Source organism: Embiotoca jacksoni, unplaced genomic scaffold (genome assembly GCF_022577435.1).
Source record: "Embiotoca jacksoni isolate LCO1_2020_lvr unplaced genomic scaffold, fEmbJac1.0.p SCAF_21, whole genome shotgun sequence".
NCBI lineage: Eukaryota > Metazoa > Chordata > Actinopteri > Embiotocidae > Embiotoca > Embiotoca jacksoni.
In genome coordinates this window covers 9,450,392-9,475,496 of record NW_027185352.1, presented here as the reverse complement: position 1 = coordinate 9,475,496, position 25,105 = coordinate 9,450,392, and the positions used below count along the sequence as shown (strand labels likewise).

At 41.2% G+C, this 25,105-nt stretch overlaps 1 protein-coding gene across 1 annotated transcript in view; it reads left to right on the top strand.

Moving 5' to 3' along the window:
* pdzrn4 (PDZ domain containing ring finger 4) overlaps window positions 1–25,105 on the top strand; it is a 38,761-nt gene that overhangs the window by 478 nt on the left and 13,178 nt on the right. Inside the window, exons 2-3 of the mRNA XM_069156810.1 lie at window positions 22,167–22,438; window positions 23,221–23,323. Coding sequence (XP_069012911.1) covers window positions 22,167–22,438; window positions 23,221–23,323 — 375 coding nt within the window. The remainder of the gene's footprint in view (window positions 1–22,166; window positions 22,439–23,220; window positions 23,324–25,105) is intronic.

Genomic DNA, 25,105 nt, shown 5'->3' with positions numbered 1-25,105 from the left:
AGTAAGAAAGCAGAAAGGCTGAGGGAAATAGGAAGGACATGGGAGAAATGTACAACAAATGAGTTACTTCCAAGCAGCCAGGCAGAGATCCAGTGTGTGTGTGTGTGTGTGTGTGTATTCGTCTTTCTATCAAAGTGAGTGCAGCTAGTTATTTCTCCTCAGTCACAGGAGATGTGAGAACAAGTTGAGCTCTTCTTCCCCTGCTGGCTCCAGGGGAATTCATCACATCTTCTCTGCCTGCGACTGTCTGGAAGCAATATAGTTCAAAGGACAGCCAGCAAATGTGTTCTGCTGTTTTCCTTTGTGTTGTTTGTCAGAAGTGGACTACTCTGACCCAACATATTTTTTTTTTTTTTTATATTACTGCTTTCACGGAAAAATTCTTTAGCAATTGCAATTCAAAAGCTCATGTTTTCATTGACGTGATGAATGAGTTTGTTGACCTTTGTTGACATTCCCAAAATTTAAAAGGCAAAAGAAATTAATTGTGCCGTTAAGAATAATAATTACTTGTCTAGTTTTGGATGCAACAACCTCAAACAATCATGTTGTTATTATGAGCAGTACAAATGTGATGAATGAATAACTTGTCATGTTGTACTGGGCTTGGCTGGAATGTGTTGATTAGATAGGAAGTGTTAGCAAGTGTGAATTTACTGGGGAAAAAAAAAAAAAACCCAACACATTGTCCAAAAATAACATGTTTCTTCTCTTGGACTGCTTTCTGGAAACTGACTGCTGTTTTAACAGGTTTCAGGTGTCAGCTTTACATACAAGTAAGGTCTTAGATAAACATGCCATGTGCAGTCACATGGTCTCACAGCACCATTATAGTATATATATATATATATGTATATATATGTGCGTGTGCAGCTGATTGTGGGGAAACACGTGCTCTGGGTTTTCTCTGTTGTTGACTACAGTGCAGGCAAATGTCAGGCCAGGATTCATTCATCATTTAGAATCTTACACTGTTACAGACAGCAGGGAAACTGGAGACAGCGTAATGATGCCAACCAATACTGTTGGTGAGTTTTTGCAATGTAAAATATACTGAAATCATATACTATCATCCAGTATCCAATTATAAGTACATATTTTTTACACTGGTGGGAAACTGTGTTCAGTAATAAGGCTTTTGTCACCTAGTTAATGTTGATGTTAATGATGTTTAATGGTGACAAGACATCTACTTCTTCTGTTATGAGCTTTCTAAAATGTTGCAAATATATTACCCATGCTGCTTTTATGAACCTTGTTCAAAGTGCTGCAATCTAAAGCTCATTACGCTCTCAGGCTAAATGCCCCCATTTTTTTAATGAGATGATGGATGTCTGTGTTGTCTGCCTAAGTGGAGGGCAAGAACATTTGCCATGTCAATTAAAGAAAACTGTGGGAGGTCATGGTTCCTTTTGTGTCTTTGAGGTGTAAGGATTATGGGAGCCAAAAAAACCCATAAGTATTGTATGTTAACCTATTCTGCACTTTACCACTTATTAACAAATTTCGATGATAGTGAACAGTGTTTACAGAAATAGTTTTACATTTTGGGAAATACAGGTACTTCCTCAGTTGCCAAGAGTGAGACTGGTTTTCCTATTACTTAGCTAAGCAGCTCTAACCACAGTAACTGCACTGAGCAGAAAGACTGTAAACAGGGAAACACCGAGCCTGACTTTGTCCCAACATAACACAATTTGGCAACCAGCACATTTTAAGCTCATTATCTTTGGTTAATTTATACAAAGACTAAGTGTAATCAGGGAAATTCACCGTTTAGCTGTTTTTTTTTCTTCCCCATGTTCCCAATTTTCGATGCAAACACAGACTACTTGTATTTGGTCAGAATTACACAGAGTCTACATGAGCTGATAAGCTTTGCGTCGAGACTGGAAAGTGGTGGAAACGGCCGACATGGTGCTGTCGAAAGCTTAGCTACCTTAAGCCCAGTTCAGACCAAAGATTTTAGAACATTAAAAGGAAAAGTTGCAGCAGTGGGAATTTGCAGCTCGACTCAGGCTGAATGATGGTGTTCCCTGCGCCTCAGCTTGTTAAATAGCAAATGAGCAGTTTTAGAATATAGGGGACGATAGTTAGTATTCTTTCTGATGATTAGCCGAGACACCAACTCATCTGAATGCAGGAACTGCTCCAGGGTTGAGTTGAAAAAAACACTGGAGAAATTGATAAAAGAGGGGAGATCTACTAATGTCTCAAGTTCAGGGCATCAATTTGCAAAAGCCCCCTCAACACTCATGTTTTACTCATTTCATCACTGCTAAAAAAAATGCAACTGTTGCAAGTAACTCACGATCACTATCCTCATTCATGTTTTTAGAAGATACAAATTAAATCCAGCTTTGTAAAAAAGACATGAAAAATGGAAGTACAGGCAGCAGCTACAGCAGTTACATCGTCTCGTCTGGTTGCTTCGGTGTGAACTGGCAGTTTTCAGCAAATACAAACTAGCGATTTGTGAATAGTTACGAGATTTAAATCGTCTTGTTGGGAATCTTTGGCCATGTCCAACTTTTTCTTTTAGTTTGGTATCCGAAATTCATGTCCATGGGTTAACGTGTATTGTGCGATTGTTAATTGGTTGGTTACAGCAAACTAGATTTAAGATGACGGCAAAAAAAAAAAAAAAAAAAAGAGCTGAGCCTATAGAACAGACAACAGCAGATGTACCATAAAGCACGCCGTTTGCATGGAGATTGGCTGAAACGAACACAAAAATCACTTTCATGGTTTCCTCCCATTTCCGCCTGACACCGTAGGCGTCCTAGCACCATGGCAGATGTCCAAGAATATTGTGTGTGTGCATGTGTGTGTGTGTGTGTGAGCGAATACACTCTCTTACCGTTAAACGCTCTGTGTGTGTATATGACAGTCGGCGGACACCTACAGTTCTCATTACCAGTGTGAAAGAAAGTGGAGAAAGAGAAGGAGAGAGAGAAAGAGAAAGAGAAAGAGGGCTCACCAGGCAATAAGTGTGTCAGTGTGACTTTGTCCCGAAACTGGAGGCTGAGGGGATTCTGCAAATCCAGAGAGACTCCTCCACAATCCCTCTGTCTCTTTTTTCTCCTTTTATCATGCCAGACTCATTTCTGCTCCTTTCTTTTTCATACTTTCTCCTTCTCCATAACCTTCATTAGTCCCGCTCTCCCTCTGTTTGTCTCCCTATCAGCAGTCTGTTTCTCCCCTTTCTCATTTTACTTTGGCACAAACACACACACACACACACACACACACACACATCACATATTTTAAATGTGTTTTTGTTCTGTTGTACTTCCAGCAGTGCTACACAATAGGACACCACCTGCTCATTATACCGGTACAAATACAAAGGATGATGATAACATACCTAAAGGGCTGGAACAGCAACACAATGTTACTGGATTGATGCTTTACATGAACATTTGTGTAGATGCTCTGGTGGTATGTGTTCCTTTGGTCATGGTCACTGACCCAATAATGGGATTTCTAGTTGAAACGAGGCGTTTGACAGTGTGATGTCGTTGGCCTTCTTTTCAAAAGAAGAGTGTGAGGGAATTGCATTTTAAATGTATTGATTAGGTTTCTCTGTATTCTGAGCAGCAGAGAGGCAGAACTAGTCTGGTAGTCTTGGTGTGATCATCAATTAAAAGGCATGCTCTGGCTGTCGTGAGTCTGGGTCGCACGTTCGTTCAAAATGGCAAAATTTGGAAGTGAAATCATTCAATTCATTCCAATGGCTGAAGAAAATATTGTATTAACTCACAATGACATGGGAAGTTGTGTGCGCGGTATGCGAAGTGTTCAAGGGGTGAAGTCGTGCAAACACCGCTGAGAAGCAACGGAAACGTGGGCGGCATTTAGAAGCCACAGAGGCTCGTTTCATTCAATTTAAAGAGTCTAACTATTCGAAATAAAGAATAATAGCTTATATACAGTTACGAACCAATGGTTGCCTCAAAATATGCCTTCTGAAGAAACTATGTTAACTTAAATTGTCCAATTGTTAGCGACAAACAATTTGCTTGCTAACTGAGAACTAAGCTTGTTTCTCCAACCAACTCCGTAACAATGAAGAGGAACTTCACTGCTCCACTTTCTGGTGTGACCAGGCATTTCGTTTTTTCTTCTTTTTTTCCCCCCAAGGACATTCAATTTCTTTTGCGGATGAAACAATGACAAAATTGATTGCAGCTATTTTGGAGCTGCGGTAATGGTTGCCGTCTCTAAAATGGACATCGTGTTTGGAACAGACTAGTTCAGCACGTTTCATTTTTGAAAAAGCAACAGCGCATTTCAGGGCCAATTCCAGCTTTCAGCCTGCAGGCTTGCCCCGCTGTCTCCGACACCACTGGCTATCTCTGTTCACACAGCTGCGCTACTCTGACAGGACTGCTGCCTGCCCGACCCCGGCTGCCCGGCGGCCACCGAGAGATTTACGACTCTCGTCAGACCATTTACATTCTAAGTTTCATTTGTGATTTTGTGTGTGTGTGTGTGTGTGTGTGTGTGTGTGTCTACACACTCACACGCCATCCAGGCTGAAGCAAATGCCATTCCATGTATTTTGCTTGTGGCTGTGTTAAATTGCCCCACAGCCTCTGGCCTTTACAGTCTCATAGGACCCATATGTTTTGTGCTTTTACTGAAGTCAGCACCAATGAATCAGACCATACTGTACAATGTAGTATATATATACAACAGCGACACAATGCATATATATATTCCGCAGTGGAATTTAGTCAGGTCTGGCTCATTTGATTGTTTGGCTTGCTAATAAATCCAGGTATTGGACATTGGTCCCCATTTTCTACATACAAATTTACGACAGACATAATCTCTCTTGTACTGTTCAGATTTTCATTATACCAAATCCTACTAATGGCTGACACAGAGTACCGAACTGGAATTTTGGATACTGCGCTGGTCATCTTGAATGAAACTATGGGAATTGTATTTTTTTTAAAGGCAGTCACCACTCACCATAAGTAAGTGTTGTTATTTCCATTAACTAAAAAGGATTAACTACTGAGGGATTATATAAATTAACAGCAAATATACATATACAGGAACCGTTTAACAAGGGTTGGAAGTAAATGTATACATAGTATATGATACTTCCATGCCAATTACTACCTTGTTCGATTTGTACCTTTTTCCCTCTGAGTGGGTGTGTCGATCTTTGGTGTGGGCATGTCCTCTCTCTCAAGACAGATGCTGTGCCTCATGTCCAGCCTGTTAGACAGCATGGAAGAGGCTAGACAGACACCCCTTCATCCCGCCACCACCGATGGTGTCCAGTGAGCGCCACACAGAGCAGGGGAGGCTGCGGTCAGACCCACACAGCCGTCACCTCCATATGGCCATATCAGGCCCCGACCATGACTTCATCCAGATAACGATGTGAAATACACCGGTGCTATTGCTCACATCGGCCCGAGAGGCCCGGCCTTTTTTCTCCACCAATGGAGAGATGTGTAAAGCAGAAAATGATAACTTATCATGCAACTACAGCAAAGTGCCTCTGTGATACTAGATTGAGCGTGCATGATGGAGAAGAGTGTAATCTTCTGCTCCCAGTTCTCACCTCTGAATGACGTGTTTAACCCATAAAATGTGCAACAGAAGAACAAAACTGTCCACTTATCAGAGAAGAACAACAACACGTGCACTCGCTTCCTTTGTTTCTGTCTCCGTCTCTGATGGGATTTTGAGCCTCGCAGAAAGTATCGAATGAACTGACCTTTCCATCTTTTTTCTTGCATTTTTTGGGCCCAACGAGTTTTCTGGCTGTCTGTGTGGGTCAGTGAGTTTGACCTTTACACCTGTGAGTGTAATTCCACTTGACAAGTCTCTCTCTCTCATACACACAAGCACACACACTCACTGTGTGTGATTTTGAATGACAGTTTTTTATTGGATGTCATGAAACTGAATTACATCAAACTACTGTTGCTGCATTGTAATATTGGGAGTTATCTGATCTCTCAGATGTATTACCTTAGCATAATTTACATGTTTTTATTCCAAAATATGAAAGCTACAGGACTGAGGTGAACTAGTAATTATTTTTTTCTGCTAAAAATGTTAGTCCAGCGTTATGGAAATTAACTGTGCTGCTAAACACAGATCATCTGGTGTCTTCCATCATGGTTATAGTTGCTCAGTGGAGCACAGCATGGTGATAATGCCACATGATTTAGAGGTGCATATGGCCTCCTCACCGGCGCGGCGGGTAGCAAGTCTTCTGGTTCCTGGCCAAAAATGGAAACAGGAAATGGGTGGCGTTTCAGTGCCAGCTTAATGCAGGGCAATGGCATCTTTATGTTGTGTGAGACACAACAGAAATCGGTGGTAGTCAGTGAATGTGTATACCGTGTCGCTGTGTATTTAGGAGGTTACATGAAGACTGAAAGCTTCTGTACATGTAATGTTCATGTGTTGTCCTGAATTTCTTTGTGTATCTGTCTGCCTCGCTGTTAGCAAACATACATCTTTGTCCATCTGTGTGTGTGGGGGGTTTGGTTGGGGGTGGGGTGGGTCACAAAGTCAGAGGAAGACCGGTCGCCGTCTCGCTCCACCGGCCAACAATCTCCCCCTGCGTTGGCTCTGATAAGCCCAGGATGAAAGCCCTTTCTGTGGGCAGATTGACACTCCTCGCCCCCATCTCCTGTCGCCCCTCCAGACGAGGCAAAGGATGCACACATGACGCATGCACGCATGCACACACACAACTACACGGCAATGTTAAGAGGTAGATATGCCTATTTGCACACACTGTGTATGTTTACGTAACCACACAGAAGGAGAGTCAAACAGGCTTCATCCATTCATCAGCTTCACAGCGTTTTTCTTTTTTTTCCTCTTTTTACTACTGTGTAAAAATGTAATTTAAGCCCTTAGCACCTGACTTATCAGTTGTTATCAGCCTCTCCCTGATTACCATACCCACCGATCAGCCAAGTGGCCTGGACGAGATGATAGGAGGCGGGAGAGAGAGAAAAGGAAAGGAGAAGGCTGGGGCGGATGAGGTGTAAGGAGGGGAGAAGAAGGTGAGAGAAAGAATGAGGTGATAGACCAGTAGCAAAGCAAATGAGAGCGAGGAAAGACGAGTCGTGTGCAATCAATGAGACTTTTAAATTCTCCTCATTCTCCTTCTTTACCTCACCCTCCCCAAAACAGAAAGTCTCACCCTCCTCCTCCTCCCTTCACTTATCAGTCGTCAGACACCGTTTCAAGTCTGTTCCGCTTCACTGCCCCTGTCCGTCTTTCTGCCTCGTTGTCACTGTCTATCTGACTCATTAATACACTTTGGCATCACCCCACCTTCGGAGGTGCCACGGATTTTCTCTGCGTGTTGGAAAAGACCCTGGAAAGAACAAGATAGCGATGGCGGGCACAGACAGAGCCTGTCATTCATGTGTGGCAGTGAGAGCCAGTAATTTTGTCTAGTCTCAGTATGTGTGCTGTCAGCCAGTGACTGCTATACAGTCTGAAGTCAACCTTGTGCCAGAATAACCCAATAAAACACCTTATGGCCACACGCTGCAGGCTATGCTTTGTCAGGTTAGACAGATGTTAGGACGAACCATCTGGAGCTATTATGGATATGTTGCAGGCATTTGCTGCTACACGCCACTACAAAAATGCACACATACACATGAAATATGCACCAAGCATTTCCCCAGGTGTTTAGACATTGCAGGGGGGGAAATGCTAAAAACGCAACTTCTGAGACATAAAAAAAACCTCCAACACCCTTCACATTTGCATAATATTTTCCCCAGTCAGATCTTTAGACGAGTTCTTTGGCAGCAAAAGTGCAATTCTCATCTGAGACCAAATGTCAGTGATGCTATAAAAAGGGAAAACCTCCACTTTTGTTCCCGCCCCTTCTCTTTATTCTGTTTGCCAGGAGTTTCTCCATCATGCATAATCATTTGGGAAGACCGTCAGGCACAGCGGCTCCGAGTCGTGAACATTTATACAGCTGGTTGCTTACAATATCAGCTCTAATGTTTTTCTTTCAAAGCCTCCGTGACATCTGCTCTACTGCATGTTGTCAAAGCAAAATAATTCTGCATGTCTTCATACCGCTGGTACCTTACTTGCTTAAAAATGCAAATGGACTGTTGTTGTGCCACTGTCAAGTGTGTTTTGAACCCACGGGGTGTATCCTGGGTCCAGGTGGTCTAAAGGGATATTAGGTTACAGCAGGGGGCTGGTGTTGAATTCCTACTTAACTAACTTGGGCTTAGGAGTCATTAGACCCACTCAGGGCCTGGCATCGAGTCCAGTTACAGATAGAATAACACTAAACCATCTGCATAGCAGGGGGGGGGTGATTACATTTAGAGCGGGGTGTAACCATAAGCCTCATACTGACATGGGAAATGCCCTCAGGATGGAGAGCGACTGAGGTCCCGTTGTTTTTGTTGTTTGTTTGTAGAAATGTATAGTCTAGTGCAGTTACTGTATAACTTACAGTAAGTAAGTCTTACTAGGGAACATATATGACCGCCAGTCTTAAGGTGGCTATTTTCTATATAAAATACAGAAGAAAAAAAATATCAAGTTCATGTTGAGAAATGTTCCAGCAGAAATCGTCCAAAAATATTCAGGTATTAGGAAACCCAAAAGGGACAATCCAACACCGTTTAATTTTTGTGCCCAACTCGTTGAAATATGAAATGAATGCAGCATTTGTGCCAGAATTTAGACCACCTCTCTGTGCAATTAAGGCTTCCAAACTTAACACAGACAAAAAATACATCTGTTGTCGTTGCAACAACAAAAAAGCCATTTGAGCGTTTTACGAGTTGACGCCCCTGTGTGCGGGAAGATTGCTTGTAATTGCTTTCCAAAAATGTAACAAATACCCATAATAAAAGGGACTCGTGAATGTTTAAATATCCGCCAACGCTGTGGTTAAAGTTTGGTAAAACTGAGATACAAAATTATTTGTTTCAAGTTTTGGGAGAGATTGTGGTTTGATGTTTTTTTTTTTTTTTTAAATGGAGTTAAGGCGCAATTACTTGTTATCTCCAGAGGGAATTGCAGATGTTCAAACTATCCAATATAAACCACTAGTTGGCTTGAAAGTTGAGCAACACAGTTATTTCTTGATCTTGTTCCAGAACAAAAAAGGAAGCACACCTTGATTAGAGGCTGTTTGGTCTGCTTCCACAGACAGAATAAACAGTCAAGCCAAATACACAGATGCTGCAGCGCAGCAATGTATGAAGACCACACGCAGCATGGAACAAACTATATGATAGTGAAAGTTGTCCTGTCCTGTCAGTTGTCCTGGTAACAACGTCATCGTGGGTTGTACAGCTCTAAATATTTCTCGACCTCGATAACTAGTCTCTACTCAACAGAGAGAGGTGAGGAAGTCGAGCTGCAACACGAGCAGAGTAGAAGATGAACTGCAATGGGAGCCACGAAGTACAAAAAAAGCCTTTTCTCTGGGGGTGAAAATATATTTTTTTTCCCCCAGGCACGGTGGCGCTAGAAATAGGACAGTGGCGTGAAGCGTGTCCTCGCGCGGCACTACGTGTTGCGCTGCTGCCAGTGTGGGGATTTACCTTGAAACTAATAGGAGGGCTATTTTGACATGCGCCTAGTAGCATCATGCAGTAACAGCGTGTTTTGAACTTCATACAGCCAGATTCAGGAATGATGCTAGTTATAATTGAAAAAAAAACAACAACAACAATGTTGTCCTTCAGTAGGAAAGAAGATAAAATAAGTTCAACATCCCAAGAGGTATTGCGGTGCTTAAACAATGTCATACTGCTGCTGTATCTGATGCCCAAAAGCAATATGTTAAAAGGCCACTAAAGTTCCTTGTCAGGTCCAAATCACAGGTCAATATAGGCAGGAACCAGGTTTCTCCCCTATAAAAAGAAGAGTAGTCCCACAAAATCAGTCTTGTCTTATCATTTTGACTGCATACATTCATCATCATTACAACACCGCCTTGTTACAATGAAACTCAGACAAATTAGACGTGTGACCTATTTTGATTTAACGAATAAATCCATGATAGTCTGAAAATTAGTGTAGCTCCGCCACTAATCATCACCCGGCTCATGATCCGTTGGTGGCAGACGTGATTAGCCATTCAGTCACTCATATTGGAAACTTTCACTCAGCTACCTGACACGGTGAATACAGTTGAGGTCTTGATTGAGTCGGGTCGAATGAGGGCTAAATTGCACCCACAGTGCGACACTCTCTTAACTAACCGGCCATGCTTTCGGTGGAAGGTATTTTTCATTGCAGGGAGAGCTCTTCTCGCCTGCTCACAGCTAGTCGAGTGTGAAGTCATTTTTCTTCCCCACCAAAGAGCGGACTGAGGAGGCTTCGTATTATGAATAATGCTAATGTTTTAGGTTCTTCCAGTGAGCATAAACATGCATCACCTTAAAATGAAAAAGGCAAAAGTTTGGTGGGAGGAGGGGAAATGTTAAGTTCACACTCCAGGCTTCTTAGAAAAATAAAAAAATTAAATATTTAATTTTATGCAAAAAGCAGCACATAAATCTTGTATTTTCCGGCTCCCCAGTAAAATGTTTTCACTTTCCAAGTTTAAATTATTTTGCTAATTATGCCCCTGTATCTAGAGGTGGCTCTGTTGCCTTCAACCAAATCCCATGTGAATAACTAAGATTCATAGGGAGACTGCATTCAATAAGGAGACCTTCTTTCACATTTTTAATCTAAAGATGAACATTATTAAAAACATTAATGGTAAAACTACCATTAGCTGTCCCATTGCTACATTTTCTGATCCAGCATCATGTAGTTTCCCTCTGTAGAGTTCAACATTACAGATTAAAGATTGAAAAAGAAAACTCAAACTTGTATTTTAACCTTGTTTTTGCATCAGCGCTTCAAGCAAAAAATAGGTTCTGCTAACTACTGTTAGTATCTAACAGTATTATTTATATTATAAAATGTATATTTATATATAAATAAATATAAAAATATATAAATAAATATAAAAATATATAAATATATTATTTATATTTATAAAATATTATATTATTATTTTATATCTATCTAAACTACTGTTAGTAGTTAGTATCCTACTGTTGTATTCAGTCAGCATTTATTCAGTCTCAATCAACCTCTGATTTCTACGTCTTCATTGGTGTTCTTTCATTGGGGTTTGTATGTAAATTAGTGTCACTTTCATGGCACTGTTAAACCCCTGCTAGTGTGTCTGTACAGTTAACACGTAGCACTGTGGTTGCTTAGACACAGAACAATGAAAGCAAGGGCAGCAGTAAGTGAATGGGATCTTGAAAGTGACATTGCCACATTTAAAACTCAGTTTTCAATGCTTTGATAGATCCAGCAAAAATGAGCAAGATTTTTTTTTTTAATTCTTCTCTTAAAAACCTCTTTTGGGGTACAATTTGGATTTAAAATGGCAATTTCCAAAACATTTATGACAGAAAAAGAAGGAACAAACATTTGAACACATTTGTAACATTGTTACAAGAGAAAGACTGAGATCAATTGAGAAGTCATTTGACTGGGTTTCTGATTAATCCCATTAATATAAAAAGCTGAATACATATTGCCATAACAGCTGCAAATTAATGCATTTTTAGTGCTCTAGTGAATATTAACCAGTCCCTCTGGGATTTTGCTGCGTTATGTTGTGATTATTGTCATTAAAACATTTTGCTTTCGCAGTGCCTTTGCAATGTAGTTTGTGGAGTTTTACAGTTTTTCTTTAGTTTTTTCGGACCAACTAATCAAGATTTTATTGGATTCATGGCTGATAAGCAAAATACATAACTTCACCAATCAGTGGCAAAGTGGCAGATGAGAGACTAATGGCACTAATGGCGATCTAATGACTGTGGGGAGGACACGGTGCAACAATAGAGTACTGCTTCAGCACAGGCCGAGTACATTCGTCAGCCAGGACAACCAGGACAACTGTGTGCACGAATGCACACGCAAACACACAAGTATACATGCGTAAAATACAAGAATAACTAACACATTTAAATGTAGAATATATGTTGTTCAGCTTTCTGTTCTAGTGGGGTAACGCATAACCTTTTTGTGAACTCAGCCGTCTGGATGAATTATGTGGGTCTAATCGGTGACCCCCGAGAGCCTAATTCAAACTCATTGCTAGTATGTGTCGAGGGGTTGGAGGAAGGGCCCCTTTATTGTTAAGTCTGGCTCACTGGCTGTTGTTTTAATGGCAGATGAGAGATTAATGGCGATCTAATGACTGTGGGGAGGACACGGCGCAACAATAGAGTACTGCTTCAGCACAGGCCAAGTACATTCGTCAGCCAGGACAACTGTGTGCACGAATGCACACGCGAACACACAAGTGTACATGCGTAAAATGTACACACAAAAAAAAGCATTTGGTTGATCTCCAGACACACACAAACATTTGTGTGCACAGATGCACGAGTGGGAATGAAAGTGGCATCTATTGATTCGTTAGGAAAGAAGTTTTGTAGCCATCCAGCATCAGCGTGTCGTGTCTCATCACGGGCAAAACAAACTGAGCTAATTCTCAACCTGCCAACCCCCCAATGTGACAAAAGGAGGCTAATTTATGCATTGGCGACGTGGTGTGCGTGGCAACGGGGCTTGGTGCTCACTCTTGGATCGCAGTAATTGTGATTTGGTTGCTAGGATGTTGAGGGTAATGAATGTCTTGTTGATGCAGTTTGTCATAACCCATGCCATCCGTGGCTGCTTGAGGACACTCGGCCTATTAGTTAAACACAGACACATTGGCCCCGCCATGATGTATGAGCCCACCACGCAGAAGGCATTAGTCATTTTAGGAGAGAAAATGAAGAAAACTGCCAGGCTGCAGTGGATGTTGGATTTAAGTCGGTAGTCTGAAGCAAACCTCTCGACTTTTGCTATCAGGTTTTTAGCCTTGAGCTACAAATTGGAGGCAAGAATGTTTTATTTGGATTATCAGTGATGATACAGTCGGAGGATGTTTCTCCCTTGAAAGTATCCATCACATATACACTGCTGCAGTTGTCTTATGAATAAAATACTCTTACTGTAATTCCAAAAAGCCAAATACAAGACAAATCATGTTTCATTCCAAGGCTGTAGCAGTGGGAAGGATCTGTATTCATGAAGCTTAATTGAAAGGAAGCCCGCCTTGCATATAGAAGTGGTACAAAGAGCAGGAAATGAGATGGTTCTTAATGCATTCACTGACAGATGATAACCTTTGATTTCCCCCCACTTACATCAGAAATGGCTGCTTGGAATGACAGTCACAAGTCTCTGATGTCTGTGTGTGTGCTGGTGTTGTTACGCCGGGGAAGGAAAAAGATAGACATGTGAGAGCGAAAGGGGAGAAAACCCTTGAGACACACCAAAAAAAATATATATATATAAGAGATATGCAATGTCTGTTTAGAGAGGGCTCTGGCAAAATAGAATATTTTTTACCAAATAAATCAAATGAAATAGACTGACTTTACAGTGACAGAGGCAGAGGCAGACAAAAAGAGGGAACAACACACAGACAAGACAAAGAAAAACAGCCCACAGAGGACAATGTGAGATATAAAAGTAAGTACTTATAAAAGTTCAGATCAAATGCCCTCGTGTCATTGTAAAGAAAATTGAGACATGCACATGCTGCTATAAAAGATAGACCGCAATACAGTCTATGGAATAGAGTACATACATCATGAGATGAATGCAGTGCATGAAACAAGAGTCCTGTTTACTTTTCTGGCACATGCACTGTCAACACGCTAGAAAATGATGCAAAATGACAAGAAACAGTCATTTTACTGGCTTGTAGCAAATTGCTTTTATTTTGAAAGAATGTTAATATATAGGCTGTCATTGTGGAAATATATTTCCTGAGCTGTTTACGCATCCTCAACTGAATAAAAAAAAAATCCAGTCTGTGTATTTCAAGTTTAATTTAAGAGACTACAAATATTCCCTTTTTAGCTACAGCGTACAGTGCTGGAAAACGATGCCGACCAAAAATGCTCAGGCAGGTAACGCTCAAGTGGTCTTTGTCAACGGCAAACACAAGCAATCTGCGTGACAACATCAATCAATAAATCCAAAAGGTATTTAATTCCCTTAAAAGCACATTTGGCAGACTGTATTGTCCCTGGCGTGTGATGCATATTTACCAGATAACACCAAAGAGCTCATTTGGTGGTTTGGCTACTTCACAAAAGAAATAAAAATAAACACAGCTTATAAAATTTGTAAAAATGAGAAGCCTGCCAGCAGCACTGATTCTACCCTTCATTGAATGGGGGACAGTTGGACACGGGGAGGTGTCACACATCTGGAAGTGGTTTGAAATATTCCAATCGGATTTCTACATATGCGTCTCAGTCGGGACGCTCTGCTGGCTCAGATTGGAATTTCTTGCATCACTCACAACGCAACACACAATGATGACATCATTTTCACAGTGACAGAGTGAACAGAGTCGATGCCACCACGAGCAGAGTGCTATCACATTGGAGATTTTAGTGCTATTGAGAACAACAAGAACAACAACGAGAATAAACTGCCTGCCGGCACTTTGCTTCCACGTTGGAAAGCCGGCTGTAGCTACGGTTACCACAGAAACCCAATTAGATCCACTCACTTGCAAATAACAGTATGGACAGTCTGTCCTAAAGATCTGATTTGGGGAAGAAATCCGATTTGCCTGCAATCTGAACAACGCCTCAGTGTTTCAACACTTTTGTGAAGATGTTCTGAAAGGACTCGGGGAATGTTTTCACGCTCTACAGGGAGGTGACGGCGTCTGATCAGCTGCAGAACAGCAAAGTCAATCTGGTTGAAGGACACTCCATGCAGGATAACCAGTTGAAGGACAGCACACCAGCCTGTTACTTTTTAGCGAGTATCATTGAGCAGGGGCGTGTGGGAAGCACTGGCCTCTGTTGGTTCTGTGAGGCCATTAAAAAGCATTCAACTCTTTTATTAAAAGTTCACATAGTTTTATCCTTTACGCTCCCTCTGAAAGTAAAATCTAACAGCTGAAACAGTCCGGCACTGTGAAGAGCGATTCCAAGAGGAAACGCATTCTAATCTTCTGCACACAGATACTGTGTGATGTAGGGAGGACTGACCTGAGCGGGCTACTTAACATCCGTCCCGACAGCAGCTATTTAATCCACGTTTCATGTCGTCATGCCGTCTTCTTCATGCAGAACTAATTGGCTGTTTTCGCCTGTTGTGCAGAAGCCAATGCCTGTAAAAAAAACAAAAAAAAAAAACCTGAAGGACACTCATAACAACTTGTACGTACGCTCGCAGGCACAGACATAGATGCAATCAGATGAGCACAGGCGGGAAAAGCTGAACTCAATTCGACGAGTAAGGGTCTTAATAAGAGCACTGAGTGAAATCTCCTTGAACCCGCATACACACATACCCCCTTCCACACTCTCTCCATCTGATTTGCATTTTGGTTAACACTCTAATTGCCTCTCATTAAATACCTTGTCACTTTGATTAATTGGTGTGATACAGAAATGTAAAACAGCAGAGCATTACAATGCATGGTGAACAGTTGCTGATTGGAAAAGACGAACAACCGAGGCTAAAAATGCAAAACGGAGGTGAAGTGTTGTCCGCGCACTTAAAGATAAACAAAGTAAATAACGTTTAGTCAGGGTTTTTTTTTTTTGTGTGATCCTCAAGTGGATCTTTTAAAATTTGAAGAACATGACCAGGTGGAAGGATAATTTGGAGTCACCTGAGGTCAAGGTTTCATAAAAATCCCACTATTCACACCTTCTTGAATTCATTTCTCACCAAAACAGAAATTGATATCCGAAGGTTAAGAACTACAGTCAAGGCAGACAGCTTCAAATTGATATCATGCCATTTTAACCACAGACCTTTGTCTCAAGTTTCCTTAGTTGAGCTGCGGCAGTGGCCTAGATGTTATGAATCATTTCTGGTTTGAATCATGGACGAGTGAAACAATGCACATCCGTGCCTCCATGAACAGCTAAGGTGTCTAGAAGCATGCAAAGGTGCCCTTGAGCCCCGGCTGCTCCAAGAAAGTTGATCTCCGGCCAACACAATAAGCCTGAAGCAGTGGGAATACAGGGCACGCATGCTCAGCCAATCTTCTCTGCCGAAATAGAACTTAAATGAATAATATCACAGCATAACAACAGTCATCTACTCTAGAGAGTCATCACACTCAACTTGAAATAAGCTATAATTGGAGTGAATTACACTCTTCAACCACATCTCGCATAAAGCTGAGGTTCTCAATCTCCTTTGAAATTGCAGGTGTTGTAATTGTGCAGTTGGTGAGAGGCAATGTGGAAGTTGTGGTTATTCTTTAGCACTTTCTGACTTCAAAGCACTTTAAAAGTTTTAGTTAAACTAAATGGGTTTTGTTTTTTTCCCCCACAAAAAGACAGCTGCGGTTTGAAAATGTCTAGATCGACTTGTTCACAAAACCTTAACGGAAAACAATTTCTCTTTAATTCAGAAAATTTCAATTGTTGTGAAGTTGGCACATCTTACAGTCAAGTGTAGAAGCTAACAACGGGCCATGCTAAAGTTGCGCTCGCTATTTTAGTTGAGGAGTAGGAAAACATAATCTCAGGCAAAACAAAATATCTGAAAGCAGCACAAGCTCCCTAAAACTGAATACACTTCTTTTTAGCATTAATCTATAATTTCAAAACATGCGTCTCTGAGCCAATCCAAAGTAAACACACAGCTAGCCTCCAGAGTAACTCCTTTTTTTATTTTATTATTTTATTCACTTTATTAACTCCTGCAGCTTATAACTGAATAGGAACCTAATCATTGGGCAACTCGCTAACCTGACAAACCTGATTTCCCAAAAACTCCTTCAGGGACCACGTCTTAACATTGTATTATGTGGTGTTGGTGGCACGTAATGTCTTAAATTTAATTTTCCTTCAGATCCTTGACTTAATCTTTGCTCATATTAAAGCAGAATGCTTTGGAACGAGTTTTAAACAAAGACTATAAAAAAAAATGTTTTGTTTGTTTTGCTAGTTTCCCCTGGTTGTTTGTCACATGCATCAACAGCGTCATGATATTTTCATGTGATTCAGTTGACCGAGCACGTAGCCCACCAGTTGCACCGCCTGCCACTCAAATGGATGAAACCATGATCATCTTTGCCCCTGCTGAACTAGGTGATATTGCATGTCAAAGACTTTTATTATTGAAATGAGACATTTATGACAGTGAGCCCTCCTGAATCATCTCAATACAGCCAAAGGAGGAAGAGAAATGAGATTTGGCAGATTACTGGGGCAGGCATCTGGTGTCCTCTCGCATCACAATGTACCAGTTTTCTATGAATGTAAAAGCAGTCTGACTTGTATTGAGCAGAAGTTCACTAAAATGATGATCTGGGGGGAATTGAGGTAGAGAAAGAAAAAAAAAAAGCAGGTGGTGTTGAGCGCTGCGTCTCCTCCGGGGCAGATGAGGTCGCTTTTGAATAGATAGGAGGTCTGTCCTCGGCAGCTTATTGTTTCGTGGTCCATTGTAAGCCTTTTCAGTGTCAGACTCTGGCGTTATCCGGTCAAACATAGTGAATGCAAACAACCACATTGCTGTGTTCTTTTAAGTCTGTCTGGAGCTGATGTAATGCACTGTGTGTGTGTGTGCTTCCATTTGCTCACAATGACACCATATCTGTCTGATTTAGCTGCGAGGGTGAGTGGTTTCCATCACGCTGTTATCTCTGTGCAACAAACACACCCATTCTCCACACATAGACAGACACACACACACACACGCACACATGCAAACATACATCCAAATACACATGCAAGCAAACACTTACTCTTATCTCTGGGCTTTTCTTATCACTCCCGTTTGTACCCAAAAGGTGGAAACAACATTTAGCCATCTTCGTGGCTGACTGATAAAACCCTGACACATTTAAAGGTTGACACAAGCCTTCTATTGAGCATCGAGAAAGCTTAAGGCCAAGCACTGATTGACTTTCACCGTGCCACTTTCAACCCCGTCTCAACAGCCATTTCCATCACGGTCGACGAGCAACCCCTCATAGTCAATGATGTGTGTAATGGCTGCATCACAGGCAGCAAAATATTGCATAGAGCTTGTAGCCGAGACTCCCCATTCCTAAGGGTCTTTGTCGTAACAGGAAATATGATATAAAAGTGTATTTAAACAGATCCACTCCACTGGTACAAGAAAAGAGAGACAATGGAAAGCAAAACGACAGTGAGTACGTAAAACTGAGCGAAGACTATTTCAGTCAGGAGAGACTTGATGTGAATGAACAAATAAGGACATTTTATTGCCATGTGCACGACAGAAGAGATGAGATCCCATCATGATGTCGTTATCTTATTTAAAGAGGCTGTGAGTGAGGCTGTGCGTTAAATAGTAAACCTCCAGGGTCTGGACACTGGTGGTGGGTGTGATGGGAAGAAGATGTGGACTCTGGTTTAGTCACCGAATTTGAAGACGGGAGGTGAAGAGGTGGAGGAGGGTAGCAGTAACACGCACGGAGATGACTTTTAGAGAGGAGAACAGATTTAAAGTTTGACAGGTACGGCATGATTGGTGGATTGAGAGGCGAAATCTGATTTTGGACACATAGACAGTCAACTGATAGAAAAGCCGGCAGAGCGAAAGTGAGAGAATTAGGAATGATGTAAGAATAGTCTTCCTGTGTAAACTTATGCTGAGCTCCGTTTGTTTTACCGTCTAAAAAATATGCTTAACAAATGTGTATTTTCTAAAACCAAGCCAAACGGCTCCAAACACCAACACACTAAAGACGGAATCTGTGCTGGTGCAAACTATATAGTGAGGTTTATACAGACAAATTTACCTACATTTTCCTTTTTTTCAATAAATCAAAATTCAATTTGGATGCTGTAATCTGTACTTATGTCAATTTGTTATAACACAAATTAGGCTAAATTAAAAAATAATACATGCTTAACCAGTCTTGCTGAAAAGGTATTTCTATGGCGCGCTTTAGGAATTTTTTATTAACAGAGGGTGTACGCGTAGGTTCTGTGCAGACATGCATGTACTTTCAATTTACTTTCCCGAGCAGCCACTACGTTCAAAGGGCACCGACTGCGTATTTGCTGGAAAACCAAAATGGATGCCGAATTTGAAGAGAGGCTGTTAAAAGAATTCTTCTGTAAAATAATAAGACAATCAAACATGCAACAGTTTGTGAGGGGGGAAAAGGCCCGAGTGGGGGAACACGTCTTCCTGTGGACACTGACGTATTGCGTAAGGTGTCCTCAAAGCGGACTCAAGAAAGTAGTGGAAAAGAACTATTACACATATGTCAAACCCACAGCTGTCCGTGTCTGTATTTGCCAGGGAGTCATTTCAGGCCCCAATGTCAACAGCACCTGCAGTAAAGAATAATTAATGTTATTAAGCTACCGTTGAATCGCATATTTAGATATATTAAGTTGTAGACAACAAGAATCTGTATTTTTCCTTCACTGTCACTGTCTTTATTTGGTTTCAAGATTTATCTTTTACACTCTTAAAATTAGGGCAAAAACACATCCAATATCTCCGGTAGAAATAATGAACGTTCAAAGTGGTGCAACAAAAAGTATGTGACATTTTCACTGAAGGCCGTAGATCGATGATGTGCTCACGCTACACTCACTGAACACACACACACACACAGAAGTTACAGTATATTCACTTTGAACCTTGACCTTTAGGAACAAGGGTGTGGACAGACAAGAAGCTCTGGTTTAGGGCTACTGGGAGCCATTTTTATTGGCAATGATAACCTTTAACTTGAGAGCTATATGAAAGCTGCGCTAGATTGTTGGTTCATTACAACTGTCCCTACAGACCGCCATGAACTCCGACTATTTTTTTTGTGTTCTCATGGAGCTTTCAAAAGGGTGTAGCGGATGATGTAATGAGGTGATATTGTCCCTGTCATCTCGGCCACAGGAGCGCAGTTGAGTGATGAGAAAGGGATCTTGTAATCAAAATGGAATTACTCTTTGATATTGATGGAATCTGCACACATACAATTCTCGGTACATCTATGGCACTTGCATGTATAGCTCCCATGCATGTTTATCCAAGCCACACACACACTTACAGATAGAGAGGGAGATGCTGTGATCAAATTAATGTGCAATTCCTTTGGGGAAACAGTATTTGCAAGAGTAAACAATAACATCAATATTAGAAACTGAAGAAAATTGAATTATATACAGAACAGAAAATAAAGATGTTTATTTGATATGCATGGGAAATGTTTGTTTATGGATGACTGAAGGTTTAATGCAGACCGAGTTTGATAAAAAATAGAAAGATTAAGAAATGTACAGTTCTATTTATATTAAAGTAAACATATGGAAAAGAAATACATGAATAAATTTCTTGATTAAGAACCTTTTCACATCTCAATTGTCTCAAGGCTTTAAAATCCCCTAACTTGTCTACCCCCTCATTTGTGGTTTAATTATCCCTAACGCTTTAAATTCAGTGTATATAATGTACAAAATGTGTGATGCACACACACACACACACACACACACATAAAAACGAGATGTTCTGTGCCATTATCTTTGCTCTTTGTCACATCTGTTGGCTATTAATCAGCTTCCAGTTAGCTCATCAACAGGCAGATTGAATAGAGAGACAACAGCAGGTAAACACGCTGGCAGGTGTACATGCAAAATCACTTCCTGCCTTCCAGACCATTCCCACTGATTGGAGATTAATGTGTCCATCTGGACTTCATTACGACCTAAACATTTTACGGAGCTCTCTCTTGGCTTTTTTTTGGAGATAGGATAGTTAAATGGAGTTAATACGAGCAGAGGACAACTGCTATTTGCTGGAAACATGTTATAACAAGGAAGGTCAAAGGTTTAACACAGCTATCTGTTAATTGCCATCATAGCTGCGGATGCCAGTATAGTGTGTTCCCCAGATGGGTGATCAAAAAGTTTTCTCAACTTGTGTCAGTCCTAAAAATTTCAACAAATTTTCCATGTACGAGTCCAACATGATGATAACTACCAGTAGGCCCATACTGGTCTCACATATAGACATAATGAACCGAGCTGCTGCTGAGCACTTCCCAAAAGTGTAAATAAAAACATGACAGAAAGCATCTATCTGTGTTTCTAAGTTGTTTAAGCAAAAATGATGATGACATTCAGCATGTGCCTCCACATTTAACGAACACACTCAGTTTCAGACTTCCGAAATCAATGGAAACAGTCAGTTTGAGGATATGACGGACAGAAAATGTCCTACAAGTAGGGCTGGTAATTGGGTGAAACAAAGTGTCAGGGTGTAAATGTATAGATCTGTGTGTCTTCACATCGACAGCTGTCAGTATGATGTCTTACACAGACAAACCTGTTCTCTCATGCCACAACCTTTTCTGATACTAATAAATTAAGTACGTGCTGCTCGCTAAAACTGGTGTTTCCAATGGAGCGAGGTCTGCCCACTGCTGCTCCCCCCCCCGTTGCTTATCAGTTTTTGTATCCTACATCTAATGGGCTCAATGTTAGGACTTCAGTGTAAATAATGCATCCGAGTTACATCCGAAAAAGAATATGGGGGCGAAACAGAATGAGATATAAAGAGACCATTAAAGTGTGCTTTTAGTTTCCCCTCCTTTAACAAATGCTGCAGACTAGAACATTATACAGTCTGTGTAAATTTGCCTGTAGCCTAAAGGTAGCACATTTTTAAATAACCAGTCAGCAGTTAAAATGTTTGAAGCTGCTGTGAAAGTGTAAGTAAAAATCGAAGTATATGTAATGCGCTCTCTCCATAAAGAATTACTGCCAAAGTGCCCTTTGTGAAAGCACTTAACTCGTAGTTACTATATTGGAAGCTATTCAGTGCCTCACAGCGGAGACCTTTAGAGGTGTGAGATTTCCAGGTGTGAATGTGAAATAAAGTTGCTGCTGAAAAGAGCATGCATGACTGACATATTGTCCTGACAGATATACGAGGGTTTTAAAAAAATAAAGGCAATGGGGTGTTTAATGAGTGCGCAAGTTCTCCTTTCTTTTTCCACTCGCGAGTGTCTTTTGTTCCTACTTTAACTGCCAAATATGACACAATGCAAGACTCCTGATGAGACCGTTTTCTTTCCCCAGGTGAATGGGCGCGACTTCTCCAAGGTTCAGCATGACGACGCAGTGGTGGAGGCCATTCGGCGAGACCCCATCGTCGTCCAGGTTCTCCGGCGAACCCCCGCCAGAGCCACGGCTGCTGTTGTGCACAACCACAGTGGCTCACCACAGGACGTGTGCGTGGTCGACGTGTGCACGCAAACAGACATCACCTTTGAACACATCATGGCACTGGCCAAGCTCCGGCCGGCCACCCCTCCCGTCCCGGACATCTGTCCCTTCCTGCTCTCCGACAGGTGAGGGGAAGCACATACTGTATGATTGTATGGCAGTTTTACCTTCCACCATCTACTTAAAGGCAAGTGAAGGTGATAAAGGCACAAACAGGTTGGACATCCTTCATCTAAATGTTGTTAAGCCAGGAGGTTGGTTTTTTTTTCCCCCCGCACCAAATGGATCTGAAGCTTCTACGAGGTTGCAGAACTGTTCTCTATCATATCATAGTCGCAATTAAGCAGCCGTACAACAGTATGGAAACCCCCAGCGAATCTAAGCACTGTGATATCATTATGCGGAACCAAAGCTGCGTGCAATAATTGCTTCGGTGTGCTACATCCATTTTCTTTAATGGGAGCTTTTGCTGGGCGATTAAAAGCCAATGGGCTGGTGGAGCAGGCATTCTGATGCTACATCCATTCTGTGGCTATTTATAGGGCTTTGCTGGGCCGCAAAATGAAATCAATTTGTCCTACAAAACTATAAATGTGCTCCTCCTGGTCAGTGATTATGGGGAGGCAGACTATTTACAGAGGTCATGGATTTTGAGGGGGGTGGTCGATATCTACATTGCTTGTTTGGTGTTTTGTTGCAAAATGAAACCCACATTATTGAAAAATTTGACCAAAAACAAAGTTGGTAACCCACCGATTTGGTTTACAAAATGAAACAAGGTTTGTTATGTTCCATGATGAGTGTGAAAAAGAAGCCAGTCAACACAGTAGGTGACCAACATAAAAGACACATGGAGATACACACTAATGCTTTTTAACACAACTGCTTCTTCTTCTTTTCTCTCCAGCTGTCATTCCATCCACACTATGGAACATGAGTTTTATGAATGCCCAGAGTACCTGTCTAATACCCCAGCAGAGGTGGAGAGGACTGAGGAGTATGAGTATGAGGTACGGTTGTGCATCATAAATGTACTGTATCCAGAACAAGAGCTATCCCGACCTCAAGGCTGGTATGAATTTTGTGTGTAAATCTTTGGGGTCCGCAGAGGATTGATTTTAATGTATTTGGTCATCCAATGACGTTCCCAGTTTCAGATTTTTACAATAGGAAAATCAAAGTCTGCAGCGCTATGGTGGTGTAGAGGTTTGGACGCTGCTAATCTGTGGCCCTCTTGGTTTACATCCTTTGTTGGAGAGTACACACAAAGTGCCATTTTAACGCAGAATAACACAACAAGGGTCGACTGACTCAATATTACTACCTATATCACTAAAGTCACAAGTAGTTTATTATTTCTCTCCATCGGGCCTGTTAACAGTCCTGTAAAAGGCACAAAATTCCCTCAAAAAAAGAAAAGAAAAAAAAGGACCAAAGTCTAATAGGCAAATTGCCCTGGAATTCACTAATCACATTTATTCTTCTAATTTACAAATCTTTCATTTGCTTCTGGTGCATTTATGTTACCAGCCAATAAAGGATGTCTTCAGCAGACAGGTAGTTTTTAATGTAACGCACGTATTCAGTATTCCAATTAAGCATTAAATGGTCATAATGCTGTATCAAACTCATTTTGGAGCGTGAGAAAGATATTTACAAGCTATTGTAACTGAAGGAAATAGGCTTATTTTCCCCCTCGTTAATGCAGCGGGATATGAGGCCACCATTGTGTCAGTTATTCACAATCCCAGGAGATAATCCAAGGCTAGCTGGGATGTATGACGCTCACAAATCTCACAACAATACAAGAAAAATTGCCTAGCACAATAATACAAGAGAATTGGCTGCCCCCTCTCAAAGCAGCTTCTACTCCTCGGGTTGTTCTGCGTAGCGTAGCAAAGTCCCTGAGCTGGAGACAGAAGGCCAATCTTTATATAATCGTACCTGAAGAAAATCTCTCTCTGAAAGGCCTCCCCATTGAATTACCAGTGTTTCATTCACAAGTGGTTAGTTTCCCTTTTCATCATGAACCGTCTGTCAGAAATCTTTGTGCTTTCTTAGACAGCCACTTCAAGCTGAACAGAAATTATGAATATGCTCTGTGGTAAAAAAAAGCAATCACTCAATGTTTCAGTGAAAAAAAAACAAAAAAAAAACGTGTAGCTGAGATTGTAATAAAAAACAGCTGATGACTCACTACAGAATTTATCCTATAACAAGACCGAGTCTGCAGCCAGTCTTTTGCGCCGTCCCAGTTTGAATACTTTTATTAGTACACTTACTCGTGTAGTACGGGAATTGTTAGATTTGTCTGAAATCTCACACTGACATTCTGCAATTTCCAGAAATGTCCACATACATACATTCAACATCTCGGCTGGCTTTGTTTGTTTATTTTTGCCTTCTGATGGCTTCTATCCAACAGCAGTATAGTGGTACACAGTGGGGGATGGCATTTCAAGCAGAAATACTCTTCGAAATTTGCTCGGAACTATTTGATTATTAATTGGTAAAAACAGGGTAAATAAGGAAGAACAATAGTCACATTTACTATGATTTTTTTTATTTATATAATGACGACTATTCGAATATGGTGTCCCATCCCTAGTGAAAAATAGGCAATCTTGTGTGGTCGTGTACAACTTGTATTTGTATAGTGTGGCGTTCCTCAACAGCCGTTTGAAAATAGATTTGTTGGTCCCTTCCTCTTCGCTACGTAGCCATGATGATGAGTGTCGAGGGTTAAAAGTGTCCATCGTTTTATACTCAATTAGTGGACCGGTATGATTGCA